Source organism: Melanerpes formicivorus, unplaced genomic scaffold (genome assembly GCF_026170545.1).
Source record: "Melanerpes formicivorus ecotype bairdi unplaced genomic scaffold, bMelFor1.0.p_v2 SCAF_10, whole genome shotgun sequence".
In the NCBI taxonomy this organism is placed as follows: domain Eukaryota; kingdom Metazoa; phylum Chordata; class Aves; order Piciformes; family Picidae; genus Melanerpes; species Melanerpes formicivorus.
This window is the reverse complement of record NW_027142362.1, coordinates 6,622,672-6,642,870: the sequence shown is the minus strand read 5'-3', so window position 1 is coordinate 6,642,870 and position 20,199 is coordinate 6,622,672. Positions and strand designations below refer to the sequence as shown.

The 20,199-nt window shown below is 49.1% G+C and overlaps 1 protein-coding gene across 6 annotated transcripts in view; it reads right to left on the bottom strand.

The window, feature by feature from the left end:
* The window catches only part of ARNT2 (aryl hydrocarbon receptor nuclear translocator 2), a 108,781-nt gene that overhangs the window by 54,343 nt on the left and 34,239 nt on the right, over positions 1 to 20,199 (bottom strand). For all 6 annotated transcript variants that reach the window (XM_068143443.1, XM_068143444.1, XM_068143445.1 and 3 more), the window contains 2 exons: positions 18,092 to 18,305; positions 14,206 to 14,419 (listed from right to left, as the gene is read on the bottom strand). In XM_068143443.1, coding sequence (XP_067999544.1) covers positions 14,206 to 14,419; positions 18,092 to 18,305 — 428 coding nt within the window. The remainder of the gene's footprint in view (positions 1 to 14,205; positions 14,420 to 18,091; positions 18,306 to 20,199) is intronic.

Below are 20,199 nucleotides of genomic sequence, written 5' to 3'. Positions count from 1 at the left end.
AATACCTGAAGGGATTCTACAGGAAGGCTGCAGAGAGACTTTTCCTGAGGGTGTCTAGAGACAGAACAAGGGGGAAGGGTTTGAAGCTGAGGGAAAGCAGGGTTAGACTGGAGCTTAGGAAGAAGGTATTTATTTAGTAGGAGGGTGGTGAGACTCTGGAACAGGCTGCCCAGGGAGGCTGTGGCTGCCTCCTGCCTGGGGGTGTTGAAGCTGGATGAGGCCTTGAGCAGCTGACTCTAGTTGAGCGGTGTCCCTGCCCATGGTAGGGAGGTAGGAGCAGATGATCTCTGAGGTCTCTTCCAACCTGAGCCCTTCTAGGATTCTATGACATAAGAAATTAACAGGATTATGCTTAAAAAGAAACCTAACTGCTGGGTGACTGATTTACCATTCTTTATATCCAGTGACAACTTCTTGATGTATCATTAGAGAACTGGAAACAAATTAGCCTATAGGGAAGAGAAATGCCACTTGAATCCAATCCTCCACCATCAGGATGCTCCTTAGAGCCAGGGCATGCTCTCCAGGGCTCATTTTTCCCTCCACACTCATGGAAAAAAAAAAGAAATTCCTAAACTACCTATCCTGTAAGGAGGGTGAATGTTCCACTCACAAATATAAACCATCAAAGCTCACTCTCCTCTGGGGGGCTATTTGAACCTCTCTAAATATGTTAAGGTTTACATCATCTAATTGCAAAAGGCGTAGCATGAGCATTCGAGTCAAGTTATGACACCCTTCCAATAGAATGAAAAGTTGATCCAATCAACAGCACAGCAAAAAAAAAAACCCCAAACCATTAAAAAGAAGGAATGCATCTGAAATGTGGCTATTTTTAAGTGTCTGTCTGTCCCCTTCCTACCAACTGCAGACGCTGACCCATAAAGGGAGAATTCAAAAGCTTTCTCACCCCTCCTCCTACTGAAAAAACAAGAAACCCCTCACCATTACACAGCTGTTTGCTTAAAACAACTTGTTCCTATAAAAGCTCCAGAGGCCAAAAAAGCCTCTGCTGTGCCTGACTTCGTGTTTGACTAACCAGGCTGCATCATGCAATTCTCCACAGCGCCGGGCGAGCATGCCTCATTTTAATTCAATTACAAAGGAAACAGCGTGGGCTTTGGAGCCTTGCTTTTTGGGTTCATTTTAAGGGACTATCTGAAGGGATAGTGTTACTGATCACATGCAAGTCTCTCTGCTGATGGACCTGGAAAAAAATGGACATAAAACCCCACGCGAGTAATTCAAAGCACATGTGGGGAAGTGGAGTTATAAAACAACAAGAAGCAAAAGCATTGTCGGGACTAAATGCATTCTGAACTCCAACCATGGTTATCCTATGCATGGGAAAAGTCCAGCACACTAAATAAAATACTTGATAGAAGCCCATGCAGAAGTGTAAGCTTTCCCTAGACACAAGGATGACAGCATCTGTCTCCATTTCCATTTCCTTCTCTTTCCTTTTGTCCTTGCACTGTCTATTCAATCTCTGGCATCAGCAGCTTCACCTTGCTGTACATCTGTGCAAGCTGTGACAGTCACATTCAGATCTCCACAGGTGAGGGTCTTCTGCTTATGGCTACTTCAGTCTGTCTTAAATCTACTTAAATTCAAAGGGAGCTTGGCTCTGCTGCTTCAGCTTTAGGCATGTGTATGGCTGCTCCTTGAAAGGAGGTTAGAACCAGGTGAGGGTTGGTCTCTTTTTCCCAAGGGACAGGACAAGATGAAATGGCCTCAAGTTGCAGCAGGGGAGGTTTAAAGTTGGACACAAGAAGAAAATTCTTCATTGAAAGGTTTCTCAAAGATTGGCCCAGGCTACCCAGGGAAGTGGCTGAATCCCTATCCCTGGAAGTGTTTCAAAGCTGCAGAGATAAAATGCTGACGGAGATGGTTTAGCACCAGCCTGGGTAGTTAAGAGAATGGTTGGACTTGATGATCTTCAAGGTCTTTTCCAACCCAAACCTATCCTATTCCATTCTATTTCTTATTCCATTCTATTTCTTATTCCATTCTATTTCTTATTCCATTCTATTTCTTATTCCATTCTATTTCTTATTCCATTCTATTTCATTCCATTCTTCTACTCTACTTCCAGGCTCAGACACTAAATAAATAAACATCACCAAGTTCAGGTTTCAGTGAGCTGGGCAGCTGGGGTAGCACTTCTGTTACAATTATCAGGTACATTTGAAGGAAAGCCTGAGTTGGAGAAGATGACCACACTGCAGCCTGCCAATGATCTGAGATGCAAAGACCTCCTCAAAAGAGTTTTTGTAACTAGAAAGGATGGAAAACCCCAGAAACAGTTACTCCAAAGCCCCATTAGCAGAAATTCCCAAGACAGGCCAGCTAGCCAAAATAATTTTGCAATGTGCAATTTATGCTTTTCCACAGCTGCCTGCTAAACCAATACAAAGAGGTTGTAAGTAGCTTCTAAATCAACCTGTTTCACTTCAACACTCAGGAGGAAGCTTTGCTAAAAACCCTCTGCTGAAAGGCCTTCAGCTCCTGGCATTCTGTATGACTTCATTGTCAAACTCCATTGTCAAACTCCAATACCTGGGGTAGATACTTTATCAGTAAACACTAGTGTCATCTGGCTCTGAATTTGGCTGTGGTTTGCTCCATGTGAGCTGGTGGACACACCATGGAACAGTCCATTAGAGGAAATAAATGACTGCAGGATGACTTTGTGAGATGGTTTGTTGGGGACAGAATTAAACACATGAGGAAGGGAAGAGAACAAAAGGCTCAGGGGTGCTGTGTGGTTGTTTTATAGGCTGCTCCTTTAGTTCAGTTAAGATAAGGGATGTGGGACCAAACATCATTATGGGCTTCAATTCCCTTTTTGAAGACTCAAGACACAGATTAGATGCAGAAGTCTACATACTATGAAAACAGAAACAAGAATGTTTGATGACTTAAGCCCAGATCTAAGGCACTGCAATAGAAGGGATCAAACCACTGCATGTTGCCAGGGGGCCATGCTACCACTCCACTCATGTGCTGCCATGTGGGGGGCTTTCTCCAACATGCAGCTCTCTGCAGACTATCACTGAGGAGCCAGAGGGTGCTCAGCAAGCTGGTAGAAGGCCAGGGAAGCACCTAAGACACCAAACTCCTGCCTGTGCTGTCACAGAACAAGGAAGAGAAAAAGAAGTGACAGCAACATGGAATAAGCCAATTATCCCCTTCTGAAGCAAAGCTCCCAGGCACCACTCCTCCCTCTGCCTCCCTTGTCTGTTGCTGCAACTCATCGCGTAGTCATAGAGTATTTTAGTGTGTTGTTACCTTAGTATCATAGTATCAGTCAGGGTTGGAAGGGACCACAAGGATCATCTTGTTTCAATCCCCCTGCCATGGGCAGGGACACCCCACACTAGATCAGGCTGGCCAGAGCCTCATCCAGGCTGGGCTTAAACACCTCCAGGGACAGCACCCCAACCACCTCCCTGGACAACCCATTCCAGGGCTTCACCACTCTCATGGGGAAGAACCTCCTCCTCCCATCCAACCTGAATCTCCCCACCTCCAGCTTCATTCCATTCCCCCTAGTCCTATCACTACCTGAGGGGGACAACACAGCTTTGAAATTAGGCTGAAGGAGAAGTAAGAGTTAAGGCTAATGTTACACCCTCCCAGCATCTATGGAAGCAGTGAAGCACATGAGATTTACACAGGGCTGCAAGCAGGGCCAGTGCCAAATGGCCGCAAGGGGCATGCTCAGACCACTTCACGGGCAGTGTTAACCACAGAAGCTGGTCAGGTACCTGTGAAACACCAGCATTTCTAAAGGGGGGGTGAGTGGAATAGATCAGTAACTCCATGTATTTCATCATGTTTAACAAAACAGAGCAGGTTGAATAAATATTGAACATTTTAACAAACCCTTGAAAGCCAGCACCTGAAAATGATCCAGTCAAACATCTGTGACAACAGAGCGAAGCACAGGGCAAGTGAGAAATTCAAAGTGAAGACTGAAGAGAAATAACAACCACAAAGCCCACTCACACAGGCATGCCCAAACAGCTGAAAATTCACCCTGAAAGCATTCCCTAATGCTGATGAGGTGTAGTATCACAGTATCACCAAGGTTGGAAGAGACCTCAAAGACCATAGAGTCCAACCTGTCACCACAGACAGGTCTCATGACTAGACCATGGCACCAAGTGCCACGTCCAATCCCCTCTTGAACACCTCCAGGGATGGGGACTCCACCACCTCCCTGGGCAGCACATTCCAATGGCCAACAACTCTCTCTGGGAAGAACTTTCTCCTCACCTCCAGCCTAAACCTCCCCTGGCACAGCTTGAGACTGTGTCCTCTTGTTCTGATGCTGGTTGCTAGAGAGAAGAAACCAACCCCCTCCTGGCTACAACCTCCCTTCAGGTAGTTGTAGACAGCAATGAGGTCTCCCCTGAGCCTCCTCTTCTCCAGGCTAAGCAACCCCAGCTCCCTCAGCCTCTCCTCACAGGGCTGTGCTCAAGGCCTCTCCCCAGCCTCGTTGCCCTTCTCTGGACACGTTCAAGAGTCTCAATGTCCTTCCTAAACTGAGGGGCCCAGAACTGGACACAGGACTCAAGGTGTGGCCTAACCAATGCAGAGTACAGGGGCACAATGACTTCCCTGCTCCTGCTATTAGGAATAGTGGCCACACTATTCCTAATGCAGGCCAGGATGCCATTGGCCTTCTTGGCCACCTGAGCACACTGCTGGCTCATGTTTAGGCAGCTGTCAATCAGCACCCCCAGGTCTCTTTCTGTTTGGCTGCTCTCCAGCTACTCTGACCCCAGCCTGTAGCTCTGCATGAGTGCTACACCGAAGCTGCTTCCTTATTTTGGTAAAAACATGCACTGAGCTCTTCAAACCATCCTCGTGGTTCCAAAAGTCACTTGAAAAAAGGCAGCTTATCATCACCAGCTTTCCCTTCCAGTACTCTCCACCCAAATGGAGTGTCTCAGCAGCAGGGAGACCACTGGGGCACTGTTTGTGTAGGAGTTCTTTATGAACTGTTTCATACATAGCTGGCTTCTCCTGACATCTGGGAGGGGTTTTACCCCCCTCCCCGCCCCCCCCAGAAACAGCCCTAGAGACCAAAGCAAAACAGAATTCTCTTGGAACAAGTTTGAGAGATTAAATGTACCACACATTAAAAACATGGTCAGCTGAAGTACCTAGCTTCTGAGGGCAGACTGGGGGGGTTCTTACTTCTCTGGTATTGTTGAGTGTGCCAAAGGGCAGCAACGGACCTTGAAGTCCCCTTCTCACGTAACACAAGAAGTCAAATTCCACCTTCCGTGTTACACCCTGCAAGATCATGGGTACCACAGTCCTGGTCACACAAGCCACAGCGAATGAAGGAGTTGTTTCATTCACCCCAACTGCAAAGCAGGGCAGCTCACTTGCAAAGGAAGCATTGGGTGACAGAAGTGTAATTTAATGCAGAGGATATTCAAAACTTCCCTTGAATTCCTCCTGGAGAGCCCAGCACATTCACAACTCTGGTGGCTCTCCCTCACCCCCTGAGCTTTTCTCTTTGGTCACATGGAGTGGGCAAACTGTGCTTGATCAAACCAAATAATGGCAGAAGAGAAATTGAAGAATTGGGCATCACTTCCCAGCACACACTAGTGGGACAGCCAAGATGTAGATGCCATACAGGCCACAGCTTCCTTGTCCCCTATTCCTAAGCATCTACTGCACTAATTAATTTGCTTGCAAACAGAAAGGGGATGGGAGAAGCAGAACATTCATTTCCTCCACCCAGCATGTACAAAGCCCACCAGCTGAACAGACTAAAGCTGAAACCCTACAGATTCCTATGCTTGGCAGTCCCTGAGTTCGGAGGTGGGAACTGTGACCTTCCTGCTCCGAGAACAAAATGTGGGCAGGTTTTTTTCCCTCTGGAACAATGGCACAGCAGCAAGCTGATGTGCATGGAAAGTTTTACATCTGAAGCATCTTCTTCACTCTCTGCAATGCTGGTGGGACCACGAAACTGCTGCAAACCTAGGTATCAGATGGGGATTGTGTGGCTGTCAGCAACAAGCCAAAATCTCCTCCAAGATTTCACACTTAAAACAGGAAAAGCTGCCTTGCCAAAACTGGCTTTTTCTACAGTGAAAGCAGCCTGAAACCTGAACTGCTCTGTTCACCACTCCTACAGACTCTATACATGGCAGCATGTTTCATGAATTCATGTCCTGAAAAAGGAGGGGACAACCTCAGTGCTGAAGCTTCTGGTGTAAAAACTGTCTCTGCTCCTTGCCATTGCAGGTGCCAGAATCCTGGCAAAGCTGCCTCCAGCCTCCACCCTTCTAAGGAATAAAGAGAAGGGTGTGTGGGTGGGTGTAAAATCCCACAAAATACTAAGAGTCAAGTTTCAGACAGTCCTGCAGAGAAGTAAAAGCTTTCAGGACATCTCACAACATGTGCATGGAAACTTTCTCTCCTCCCCATCCCGCCTGCTTTGCTCCGCGCTGTTTACTGAATGTCAGCCTGACTCCACCCTGCAGGTAGCTTTGTTTCATGGACATTAGTGTTAACAGCTGGTGATGACCCACTGTTTCACCCTGAGATAAAAAGCACAAGCAGCTATCACCTCTCTACAAACAAAACATTACAGCGCTCATTCCCTACCTGGCCAGAGGCTCGCAGTCTTACTTGGTCAGTCACCCTCTGCTAAGATGTTAAGATCCAAAATACTGAGATCTGGTTTTAATTCTCTGTACTCTGACTTCCTAAGCTGTTGGGCTGGACACGTTTCAGAAACAGCTGGTTCTTCAGGCTCCATGTACTCAAATGAGTTCACAGACAGCAGCAAAAATAATAAAGCAATCAAGAGCTGTCAGCGGAGCCAGCCCTTTACACGCACAGCACCTTTCCCCTGCACAAACCTCTCATCCAGCAGCTCCTCAAAGCCACAAGCTGCAGCACAGAGTCCCAGAGGAGCTTGACTCCAGCTCCTCATTTTGTGGGCTGTCTGAGCAAGGACACCCTCCTCTGAACAAAAGGAGATTTGGGTTCTTTTTCATTTCCATGGAGTGCGAACAGCTCTGGGAAGAAAAGCATCCATACATCTTGGTTATGCACTTTTGGACACCAATACCTAAAGTGGATTTTCTTTTGCAGAGTAAATAGGCTGAGCCCATCTGTGAGAGCACAAGGACAAGCTCTGTGATGTGCTGACCCAGTGCAGAATGCTGCTCATTAGACAGCAGTTTCACTGTCACTAATGATGACATTTAAGGCCTATCAGAATTATACTTGCCAGGACTGAGTTTCTGCTCATGCCTCAAGTTACTCTTTGCATTTCTTCAGGGAATTTTGCATACTTGGCCAAACAGGAGTCTCACAGAATCACAGAAACATTCAGGTTGGAGAAGACCTTCAGGATCAAGTCCAGCTGATAACCCTAACTCCACAAAGTTCACCACCATCCAGTTCTTCTCCCTATCAGTTGGAATCTCTCCTATATCAGTCATTCAAGTCAGAGTTCAAAACAGTGACCATGAATAAAAGCACAGTTGTATTCAGGGGCTGGCTGTGTGTAAGAGAAGAACTCCCTCTCCTCTAAGGAACACCATGCAAAAATCAGAGTTGAAAAATCAGCAGAGGAGTGCAAGACAGCTCAGAGAGTGAAATCTCTCTACAGTAAATCCTTTCCTGAAAATCAGGGTAGAAGTTCCTCCTAATCCTCTCCTTCACCTGGCTATTCACCATTTGCTGAGCACCTCCCAGCTGTCCACTGCTGTGCAAAGCTTCCCTTCCCTTCCTTTCCTTTCCTTTCCCTTCCCTTCCCCCTCTTGTGAGTTTAACACTATTTTCCCCACCTTTATGTACCGCACCCGGGTTCTGTGGCTGTGTCTGGGAACAGAAAGCTTTGCAGTTGGACAGAAAACTGCCTATGCTGCAACCACCACTGCAAGCCAATGTATTACCTGAAGGTTCTGGGAGACAGGTTCCTCAACCCAAATCTCTCTCTGTGTAACATGAAGTGGTGTTTCCACCAATGAAGCACAGTGAACCATCACACAATGCTCTTTCCTGCTGAAAAGGTACCTAGCAGCTCAACTTTCTGCTGGTGGTCAGCCACCATTTCCACCATCAAGTTGTACTTTTTTCTGTGCTTATAAAATATGGCAATAAAAGAGCATGCCAAGAATAAACTTGGCACTCAAGTTCTGTCCAGGAGTAACCTCAATTAATCTTTTTCAGCTAGCAAGTAAATTGACTCAGTCATCTGAAAATCACTTGAAATTGAAAGCTGCAGAGGTTCTGCTTCTCATCATTTTTCTTGCAGTCACAGACCCACAGTTCCAGCTCTCCTTAACTACTCGGCTAAAGCAGTCTGCAAGGACTCCTCTTGATCCTAAATATCCTAGGGAGGCTTTGTGCCATGGATGGGTTTACACAGGCTTCTCCCTGCCTCGCCTCAGCCGTAGAGAGGGAGGCAGAGGGAAGCTATTTCAGCTGGATTACTCTCTGCTGTGCTGCTTGGAGCTCAGAACTGAATACAACACATTTGGGTGTTTCCCATTTGCACCACTAGAGATGCTGGCTGCAGGAACAGGCACCTCACAGCCCTGACAAGCCTAATCTCAGACACATCATGGAATCACTTGGACTATTTCCAGACAGCCATACAAGGTACCTCTATTCTTCATTCTGCTCTTTCATGAAGTGCTTATGGAGGATTAGACTGGCAGGAATCAGCCTGGCAGAGTGCTCTGGAATGCTGTATTTTAATGGCAGCAGAGTCTACTACAGTGCTTGCTCCATCCTGTTTCGAGTAAGTCTAGCAGAGGTAGACTTCTAAAGCTGGTTTCCAGTGCACTGAAGTCTAAGCTCTGTTTGTTCTCTGTGCCATCAGAGATTTGCTGTCTGCAGCTGTTTAGAGGCTCTTGCTCACAGCAGGCTTCCACCCAGCCGTGTGTTAGTCAGCCCTTCACAACTGCAGCTCTGAACCCAACATTCACCAAGTTTCACTGGTTCATCCTGAGGGCTGAGAGATCTTTGCTAATGGTTCCTACTGTGGGATCTAATCTTCATCCATACTGGAAATGATTTGTTTTCCCATCTGCAGATTTCCATGAACAAAAGAGGGAAAATAAATCATTACCCTGAGTATCTGCCCCACTCTGATTAATCCTGCCCATAACACACGTAAATATTTCTTGGGAGCACTATTTGTTGCTATCATCAAGTTTCAGCTGCTGTCTTTTCTAGAGCACTTCACACCATACATATACTTCACAGCTCAGCCTTCCTGTTGCTACAATGTGGTAGCAATTACTGTACAAGAAAGCAGACAATTGTTCCCTTTCCAGGGAATAAAATCCCCAGGGATACAGAACGGAATAGAAACAATCCATCCTTCTTCATATCCTGACAGTTAAAAATAGAGCAAGCAAATAACTCCCCAAACACACTGTATGGGTTAGGCCATAGCTAAGCAGCCACTTGAATTTGGCAAGATGCTTTTACTGCTCCTGCAGTCCTGTCCTCTCCTTACCCTTAGCTATTCACTCCCTGCTTCTCCTTGGTGTTAACACAAGAGTTGAAACAACCCTCCAATAAGGTGGCCCAAAGAGCTGTCTCCAGCAAACCAAGGGATTTTCTGCTTAGCTTAGCTTTCAGCTGGGTCCCCTTGATGTGACTCATGGTAGTACCACAAAAATGCCTAAGGAGGAGAGGGTGAGATGAGGTGAGGATTGCATAAGCCAGCGAGACTGCCAAAAAGCCACTCACACCACCACAGCCCCAGTCCCAGGCTTATTCCCAGGGCAGAAGTGCGAGCGGGAGCCTGCTTTCTCCACCAGCTTGCTCTCTGTTGCTACCCCTTGCCAGTGGCAGCCTCCCAAGTCCTCAGGGTCTGGAGCAGCTTCTCTGGGTGGCAGGATTTCCAAGAGGCGCTGGGGAAACCTCAGCAATGCAGTACTAATGACTGGTGCTTGTAAGAGGGCAAACAAATACAACTAAAGGACATTGCTCTGATCTGATGCAAGGCAAGTGAAACCTCTCCTTTGTCAGGACACTGTCATTGCTTCCCCGGCTCAAGGGCTGGAGGAGAAGGTTACAGGGTTGAGAAAATAGATCCTGGGAAAAAGAGGAAGAATGCAAAATTCAAAATCACAGCACACCATTACACTTTCACTGCAAGTCAGTTTTCCACCTCAAGCAGATCCTGTGCTCAAAACAAGATGAGGATTTTCCTGCTACCTGCACTGAACTTCACTCTGAGCAAGAAAAGCACCAAATGCAGCTGGCTGGCTTGTGGCTTGCATCTCTTTCAAGATCTGCATTGCCTTTGCTCTCCATGAAACATAACACTGGAAAGCCAACAAATCCAGAGCTTTCTGTTTGTCTACAAGCTCCACTGACTGAGAAAACTACTGGTGTACTAAGTACAGTTATACTTCAGCAAACATATCTTTAACGCAAACCTACTCAAAGAGCAGGACTGCACCTTAAAAACCTGCTCTGTGATGCCCTTATGAGAGATGATACACACTCAGCTATATTCCTCTGCCTGAATTCAGAAACAGACTCATGATTGAGATACCCCACTTCCAATCCTGCCTCTAGTTCTGGTGCCCCCAGCATAAAGAAGACACAGAGCTGGTGGCATGAATCCAGAGGAGGCGACAAAGATGATCCAAGAGCTGGAGCACCTCTGCTATGAGGACAGGCTGAGGGAGCTGGGGTGGGTCAGCCTGCAAAAGAGAAGACTCCAAGAGCACCTTAGAGCTGCCTTTCAATAGCTGAAGGGATGCTACAAGAAGGCTGCAGAGGGATTTTTCATGAGGGTGTCTAGACAGGAGAAGGGGGAATGGTTTGAAGCTGAGGGAGAGCAGGGTTAGTCTGGAGCTGAGGAAGAAGTTCTTCAGTAGGAGGGTGGTGAGATTCTGGAACAGGCTGCCCAGGGAGGTTGTGGCTGCCTCTTGCCTGGAGGTGTTGAAGGCCTTGGACAGGTTGAATAAGGCCTTGAGCAGCTGAGTCTAGCTGAGAGGTGTCCCTGCCCATGGTGGGGAGGTTGGAGCAGATGATCTCTGAGGTCCCTTCCAACCTGAGCCATTCTAGGTTTCCATGATTGTGTTTATGGCTTGTGACATGTTCACCTGGCCAGAACACTGCACTGCCCATGCAACCAGCAACAACTTTGGTACAAGAAAACGTGAGCACTGTGCCCTATGCAGTTAGGAATTATCCAGTGTTCTCACTGCTGCAACAGCTCTAGCTATGCACATTCTCCAGTCCCTAACAAGCCCTCTTTGCACATCCAGCCTGCCTCTGCACCTTTCCATCATGCTGGGCCAATGTCCAGCTGTCTGTGCACAGCAGCCTTGCAGGACTGCTGTGTCAATCTGACAACTCCAAAAGACTCAGGCAAGGAAAGGCTGTAGCCCTATAAATGCTATTATTTGAACTCCTCCTTCCACTGGCTACAGATGAACTCAGTGGAACAGAAAGGCACACAGTTAATGGTGGAAAAAACATCAAGCTGGGTTTTCAGAAGTGCTCTGCATTTGCCTAGCTCTGCTCCTGTTTGAGCAGGTCAGGCCCCTGCTGAGCATAGCTGAGCACACCTGGAAGCCAAAACACGAGGGTTCACTGGGGCTCTGCAGTAACTGCTGGGCTGGAGGAAGGTGGGCCCTACCTGGCAATGTCTGACAGGCTGCAGAACAAAACCAGAGGCTGTGCTTTGCTGGAAGCCCCGTGGTATGAAACTCAGCTGTTTTGCTCTGCTAGGTTCCCCTCACGGTTCACTTGGTTTCCATCCATCTGGATTCTCACCGCAGAATTTTGCTCCGAGTTTCCAGTTTGAATAGATGAGAGCTCTGCCAAAACCACATCACATCCAAGCCACAGGAAATCAAGAATTTGGCACTGTTTGGGCATGGGAGCTGTAAACAGTATGCAGGTTCACTCAGAACTGGTTCGCTGTCCTTTGAGTTATGAAACACAACAAAACCTCCAGCACACCAGGTCAGAGCTGTGAATGACTGAAGGAAGGAGAACTGTTGTGGCTGCTGCACAGATCAGGGGGTTGGAATATTTTCCCCTAGCTTGTTTTTAATCTCCTCCCTTTAACTATAAACATCATATGTGGAAGAGTAAGAAGTTGAGCTTCCTCCTTTTCAAGCCTGAGTTAAGCCAGGATTCAGCTAATTCTCGCAGCTCTAACACCCAGGTGTGCTGTTCAAGACAAGGGCACTTTCCTATGGGCTGTCTTGAGTACAGGTGTCTGCACCCTCAGCAAGTTTGCTGATGACACCAAGCTGTGTGGTGCAGCAGACAGGCTGGAGGGAAGGGAGGCCATCCAGAGGGACCAGGACAGGCTGGAGAGGTGGGCACAAGCCAACCTCAGGAGGTTCAACAAGAGCAAGGGCAGGGTCCTGCATCTGGGTCGAGGCAATCTCAGGCACAAATACAGGCTGGGCAGGGAGTGGCTGGAAAGCAGCCCTGAGGAGAGAGACTTGGGGGTGCTGGGGGAGGAGAAGCTCAACAGGAGCTCTCAGTGTGCACTTGCAGCCCAGAAAGCCAATCAGATCCTGGGCTGCATCAGGAGAAGTGTGGCCAGCAGGTCAAGGGAGGTGATTCTCCTCCTCTATTCACCTCTGGGGAGACCCCACCCGGAGTACTGCCTCCAGTTCTGGAGCCCCTATTACAAGAGGGATGTGGAGGTGCTGGAAGGTGTCCAGTGAAGGGCCACAAGGATGATCAGAGGGCTGGAGCACCTCTCCTGTGAGGACAGACTGAAGGAGTTGGGGCTGTTCAGTCTGCAGAAGAGAAGGCTCCCAGGTGACCTCATTGTGGCCTTCCAGTATCTGAAGGGGGCCTACAGGAAGGCTGGGGAGGGACTGCTCAGGATCTCAGGTAGTGATAGGACTAGGGGGAATGGAATGAAGCTGGAGGTGGGGAGATTCAGGCTGGATGTGAGGAGGAGGTTCTTCCCCATGAGAGTGGTGAAGCCCTGGAATGGGTTGTCCAGGGAGGTGGTTGAGGCCCTGTCCCTGGAGGTGTTTAAGCCCAGGCTGGCTGAGGCTCTGGCCAGCCTGATCTAGTGTGGGGTGTCCCTGCCCATGGCAGGGGGGTTGAAACTAGATGATCCTTGTGGTCCCTTCCAACCCTGACTGATGCTATGATACTAAATGCCAGAGGAAGATGGTTCAGCTTTATGTGCAAAACAATAGGTAGTCAGCTTGTACCTAACCAACACCAGTGCTGCAGGAGAAAGCTTCCCATTTCAAATCCACTGATTTTCAGCTGCCAAAGGCTGGATTTTTTTCCCCCTAGGATTCCTGTTAGCAAACCACAAGGAACTTTTCTGAAGATGGAAAAGTCTAAAGCATGACTTTTGCCTTCAAAATAAACACTGCCCGAAAGAAACACAGAGCTGTAAAGAAGTCACAAGTTCATTGAAGAGGAAAGGAAAACACACTGCAGGTTTCCAGACCAAGTCAGAAAACAATCCAGATTCCAAACCTACCCAGGCCAGAAGCTGGGAGTACACAACTCAGCTCAACCCCTATTACAAGAGGGATGTGGAGGTGCTGGAACGTGTCCAGAGAAGGGCCACAAGGATGATCAGAGGGCTGGAACACCTCTCCTATGAGGACAGACTGAAGGAGTTGGGGCTGTTCAGTCTGGAGAAGAGAAGGCTCCGAGGTGACCTAATTGTGGCCTTCCAGTATCTGAAGGGGGCCTACAGGAAGGCTGGGGAAGGACTTCTCAGGATCTCAGGTAGTGACAGGACTAGGGGGAATGGAATGAAGCTGGAGGTGAGGAGATTCAGGCTAGATGTGAGGAGGAGGTTCTTCACCATGAGAGTGGTGAGACCCTGGAATGGGTTGTCCAGGGAGGTGGTCGAGGCCCCGTCCCTGGGGGTGTTTAAGCCCAGGCTGGATGAGGCTCTGGCCAGGCTGATCTAGTGTGGGGTGTCCCTGCCCATGGCAGGGGGGTTGGAACTAGATGATCCTTGTGGTCCCTTCCAACCCTGAATGAAACTATGAAACTATGAAACCTGAGGGTGGTTGAGTTGAAGTCAAACAAATAGGAAGCAAAAGGAAATAATGCAAGGAAACGCAGCCGAGCCCTGCCGAATTTCCCTGCCGCCAGGCTTTTAAAGCAGGCGTTCTGAACCTCAGGAAAAGCCTGCAGGGATCTGGCAGACACAAGCAGCAGACAGCAGACACATCTGACCTGTCATGGAGTTCTCAGAGGTGCAGAGCTGCTCCCGCAGCTTCTCCACGTCGTCGGGGTGAACCTGCTCGTACAGGGTGCTGCCGAACCACTCCGACTGCGGCTGGTTCAGCACCGGAGTCACCGAGTCCGACACGTAGATCACCCTGCCCGTCTCGGCCGCCACCACGAACAGGAACCCGTCCGCAGCCTCCAGGATCAGGTGTTTCAGCTCCTGCCAAAGAGAGGGGATTAGCAGAATGTCAGCAAGGAAAGGGAATTAAATAGCACCTCTGTCACTGCCAAAAAAGAGTGTTTGCTTGTGATCTGTGTAGCTGCTCACAGCCCAGGCAGGGGATGTTCAGTGTGGATACACCACCACAGCCCAGGCAGGGCATGTTCAGTGTGGATACACCGCCACAGCCCAGGCAGGGATGTTCAGTGTGGATACACCACCACAGCCCAGGCAGGGGATGTTCAGTGTGGATACACCACCACAGCCCAGGCAGGGGATGTTCAGTGTGGATACACCACAGCACAGGCAGGGGATGTTCAGTGTGGATACACCACCACAGCCCAGGCAGGGGATGTTCAGTGTGGATACACCACCACAGCCCAGGCAGGGGATGTTCAGTGTGGATACACCACCACAGCACAGGCAGGGGATGTTCAGTGTGGATACACCACCACAGCCCAGGCAGGGGATGCTCAGTGTGGATACACCACAGCACAGGCAGGGGATGTTCAGTGTGGATACACCCCCACAGCCCAGGCAGGGGATGTTCAGTGTGGATACACCACCACAGCCCAGGCAGGGGATGTTCAGTGCGGATACACCACCACAGCCCAGGCAGGGGATGTTCAGTGTGGATACACCACCACAGCCCAGGCAGGGGATGTTCAGTGTGGATACACCACCACAGCCCAGGCAGGGGATGTTCAGTGTGGATACACCACCACAGCCAAGGCAGGGGATGGTCAGTGTGGATACACCGCCACAGCCCAGGCAGGGGATGTTCAGTGTGGATACACCACCACAGCCCAGGCAGGTGATGTTCAGTGTGGATATACCACCACAGCCCAGGCAGGGGATGGTCAGTGTGGATACACCACCACAGGCCAGGCAGGGGATGTTCAGTGTGGATACACCACCACAGCCCAGGCAGGGGATGTTCAGTGTGGATACACCACCACAGGCCAGGCAGGGGATGGTCAGTGTGGATACACCACCACAGGCCAGGCAGGGGATGGTCAGTGTGGATACACCACCACAGCCCAGGCAGGGGATGTTCAGTGTGGATACACCACCACAGCCCAGGCAGGTGATGTTCAGTGTGGATATACCACCACAGCCCAGGCAGGGATGCTCACACTGGTATGGATACACCACCACAGCCCAGGCAGGGATGCTCACACTGGTATGGATACACCACCACAGCCCAGGCAGGGATGCTCACACTGGTATGGATACACCACCACAGCCCAGGCAGGGATGCTCACACTGGTATGGATACACCACCACAGCCCAGGCAGGGATGCTCACACTAGTATGGATATACCACCACAACCCAGACAGGGGATGCTCACTGCAGTATGGATGTAATGACACAACCAAACTTGCAGCAAGCCATAAATCATTGATCTTAACAACAAACAGCACTTTGTTTTCCTTTCTTGCTTTTCATCTGGTAATCTCCATGCACTTCAGGAAAATTAACTAACCCAAACTCACAGCACATTGTGTGATAAGCATCTAACATTAAAATAACAAAGTTATTTCAGAGCACAAACAGAGGAAATGAACAGCCAAAACTCAGACAGCAAACTCATCTCTTAATTAAATGTCCTGAATAATTTAATTGGAAAGAAACCAACAAGTTCTTCTGGGCTTTGTTTTCCTCTCACCCCCCTGGAATGAGCTGTTTCCATATGAAACAGTCACTGGATAAAAAGCAGAAAGTGTAATGGGAACAAGGACAGGAATCTCCATATCCCCCCCCCACAATCTGGAGGCTCAAGTCACTGTACAAGGAGGATGCATCACTTCTTGCTTTCTTTTTCCAGCCTGTGGATATGAAGCCTCAGAGATCCAAAGGGTTTGGAATAGCCCTGTCTTTGGCCTTTCTTACCCCTCTCTTTGCCCTTCTTACCATCCTGAGACATCTACACATCTGCCTTTAATGCAGCACTGAGACCCTCCACCCCCATCTGGGGACTAGAACCATAGAGATCATCTCCTCCAACCTGCCCAACAAGGGGCAGGGATGCCTCTCAACTGGACTCATGTCTCCTCATGTTGAGGTGGAACCTCCTGTGTTCCAGCTTGTGCCTGTTGTTCCTTGCCCTATCACTAGACACCACTGAAAAGAGCCTGGCACCCCCAAGTTGACACGAGATGTGACTAGCCAACTAGCTGCATGCCACAGTCCTTCCAGAAACACACTGGAAGAAAAACAGAGTGAGTGGAGATGTGAACAGAGAGGTCAGCAGAAGCTGCTGTTTCTAACAAGTACTGCCCCTGGCCATCACTGCCATCTGCAAGTGCTTAAATCATGCAGACCACAAGCATGCACACTACACCCACAGGACTTCAAAAACAACGAAGGTGGAAGGCATTTCCAGTGCCCTCAGTTAGACACAGGCCTGCTTCAAGCACTGGGTGCATCTTCCTTCTCCAATCCAAAACGTAACCGCAGGAGTACCTCAGCCAGTGCAGATGGGATTCATCCCTGCCCAGTTCAGCTGCTGTGAACTTAGACATTAGGGCTAAACAATGTTTTTAGCCTTCCTCTAATCCCAGGAGGGAGAGGCAGGTCTCTCCAGGTTAATTTTCACCTATTTTAGAGAATCTTTATTAGGATGGGAAGAACCCAGGTCTAGAGGTGAGAATTCCTTTCCAGTGATGAGAGGCAGCAGTGATGAGCATGTTTTCAGACAGACAGCCCTCAGACAGCAACACCCATTTTGCTCTTCAGAGAAGATTTGTCAAATGGTTAAGATCAGGTTCAAAGGGTCACAAATGAACTTTCTGCATTCATGCTTGGGATGAGTGACTTCTACCACAGCTACTCCACAACAGCAAGGGATCAAGCTGAGAGTCCCTGCTCCTCTCAGCATTCCCTCACATCTTTTACAGAATCATCACAGCATCAACCAGGTTGGAAGAGACCTCCAAGATCATCAAGTCCAACTGAAAACCCACAGAGAAACAGAACCACAGAATGTCAGGGGCTGGAAGGGACCTCAAGAGATCATCTAGTCTAGTTTGTGAGGGGTTTGGAGCACAAGACCTGTGAGGAGAGACTGAGGGAGCTGGGGTTGCTTAGCCTGGAGAAGAGGAGGCTCAGGGGAGACCTCATTGCTCCCTACAACTACCTGAAGGGAGGTTGTAGCCAGGTGGAGGTTGCTCTCTTCTCCCGGGCAACCAGCACCAGAACAAGAGGACACAGTCTCAAGATGCAGCAGGGGAGGATTAGGCTGGATTTTAGGAAGAAGTTCTTCATAGAAAGAGAGATTGGCCATTGGAATGTGCTGCCCAGGGAGGTGGTGGAGTCACCATCACTGGAGGTGTTTAGGAAGAGTCTGAATGGGGCACCTGGAGCCATGGTTTAGTTGATTAGATGGTATTGGGTGATAGGTTGGACTCTATGATCTCGAAGGTCCAACCTGGTTAATTTGATTCTATTCTATTCCATTCCTATTCCATTCCTATTCCCATTCCATTCTTATTCCCATTCCATTCCTATTCCCATTCCATTCTAACCCCTCCCTGCCAGAGCAGCACCTACAACAGGTCACGCAGGAACTCCTTCGGGTGGGTCTTGAATACCTCCAGCGAGGGAGACTCCACAACCCCATTGGGCAGAGATCTGTGAAAAAAATACCCAAACCAAAACCCCAGCCCCACCTGCTCTGTGAGAAAGGAAGGCTTGTAGGCTCCATCAGTGGACTTGTTGCCGGTGCCCCTCATGGACTTCATGTGTGAGACAGCCATGCGCAGGATGGTCAGCTTGTCGGGCTTGCGGGCCAGGGCGCTGCAGGTGGGCACCATGTCGGACAGCTCGGTGATGTACTGCGTCATCTTGTTCCGCCGGCGCCGCTCAATCTCACTGTGGTTCTCCCTGAGCAGGTGCAAGAAACACCAGATCAACAGAGAAGAAGCAGAGAGAAATCAGTGGAAGGATTCAAGCCCCAGGGCACCGAATCCCTAACGCTCTGCGCTTGCTTGGCTGCCTTTCAGCCCTGGAGAGCTGAGTTCTTCGTGAAGCTCAGCGCCACTATCCCTCGGTTCGTAAGACAGGAAAGCCAGGCCACAGAAGGATAAATGTTGTTTGCCCACAGCTGTGCAAAGAATTCATATCTCTACCTACAGCCTTGTGGCCTTTATCTCTCAGCCAGCTTAACCTCCTTCAGTTTAAGGATGCAAAATGAAGTAGAAGGATGTGAGGAACTGACAGCTGCAGTTCATCAGATGCTCACATTTGGTGTGATGCATTTCAGGTTTGAGTCCTTGCCCCAGGGCTGACACCTGGGCCAGGGCTGCAGTAAGTGTCAGCACTGACTTACAAAAAAACCCACTCAGTAACACTGATCTCCAGTCCTGTGATGCTGTGTGGAACATCCTGCATCCCTGGAGGGAGCCACTACATGCCAGCAGGGTCAGCCTGCAGGGCTGAGACCAGATACGGTGTGACAATACATACAAAAAACCCCAAACAGCCAGTAAATAAATAAAAGTAGTACAAAAGACAGCAAATAAACATCCAGCTTGTCAGACAGGTCAGGATTTATGTCTCAGAACAATCCAGCACAGCAGGGAAATAACACTGACAGTGCTTGATGCTGCCCCACCTTGGACTGAGCTCCAACCTTCTCATGCTTTATAGCCAACACGTGACTGAGGTGGCAAGTCTGAGGAGCTTCAAAACACATAACCACCAAAAAACTCTCAGAACTGGAGACCTGGGAGTTCAGTTTTGCCATGCATTAAGGAATGACACCAATATATACATCTGCAGTGGTCCAAATGGACCTACCCCACTGCAGCACCTAGCCAACACTTCTATATCCCATACTGTACCTGTCAGGTGGCAGCTAAACACCAGTACACGACAGGTAGGTGATGCTTCAGATGTCAGAGCAGCATCTTCCACTGATTTCAGTGAGCTGTGCATGGCACTGCCTTGTGGGATCGCTGGCTGATCCAACAAGATGTGAAAAGTGATCCCTTGGAGAGTTCCCCAGCACTGACTGGTATGACAACACAACATTAAAAGCAACTGCAACATGCCTGGGAGCTGGCTGGTACCAAGACTGATCAGGAAGGCAGAAACTAGGCAGGGCACTAGGCTGGGCACACTTTTTGGCTGCTTTCAGTAATGGAGCCTTTTCTCAAAATGCAAGAAAGAATCCAAGTTGTAGTGTGCAGCCCCCTGCAACAGAGGAAAGCCTGGGCTTGCCCTGCTTTCCAGTATGCATCCTGCCCCTGCACACAGATGTGTTACATGTCAGAGGCACATGGCCCACAAACACCACTTGTCAGGGCTACATGATGAGCTCTTATTGCTGCTGACCCCCGTGTTTCCTACCTGACAGGCTCAAAATCCAGCTAGGGGTGGCTGCATGAGTGCCCCATGGTCACTCAGTGAAATCAGGCAGTCCCTTGGTTAAGGTCACCATCTCCTCAGCTATGTGTTACAGTGTACCAGTGAAGCTTCCGTTTCACACAGCAGCCAAGCAGCCTCTGTGTGGTCTGCCTGTGGCAGCTGGGCTGTGCACACACACAGGAGCAGGGCAGCTGGTGTGACAGTGCACGTGGACACCACAGCACATCTATACATAGCAGCACACACAGGCAGACGTGGGACAGGGGGAAGAAAAATGCACTTCTACATGATGAAAGCTTGCTCTGAGTTCTGGTGGTCAAGGGAGAAACAAGGAACACAGCTATCCCATGCATTTGACTTCTAAACACAGGACACTGTCTGCAACCAAAGGATTTTAAAACTCCAGAAG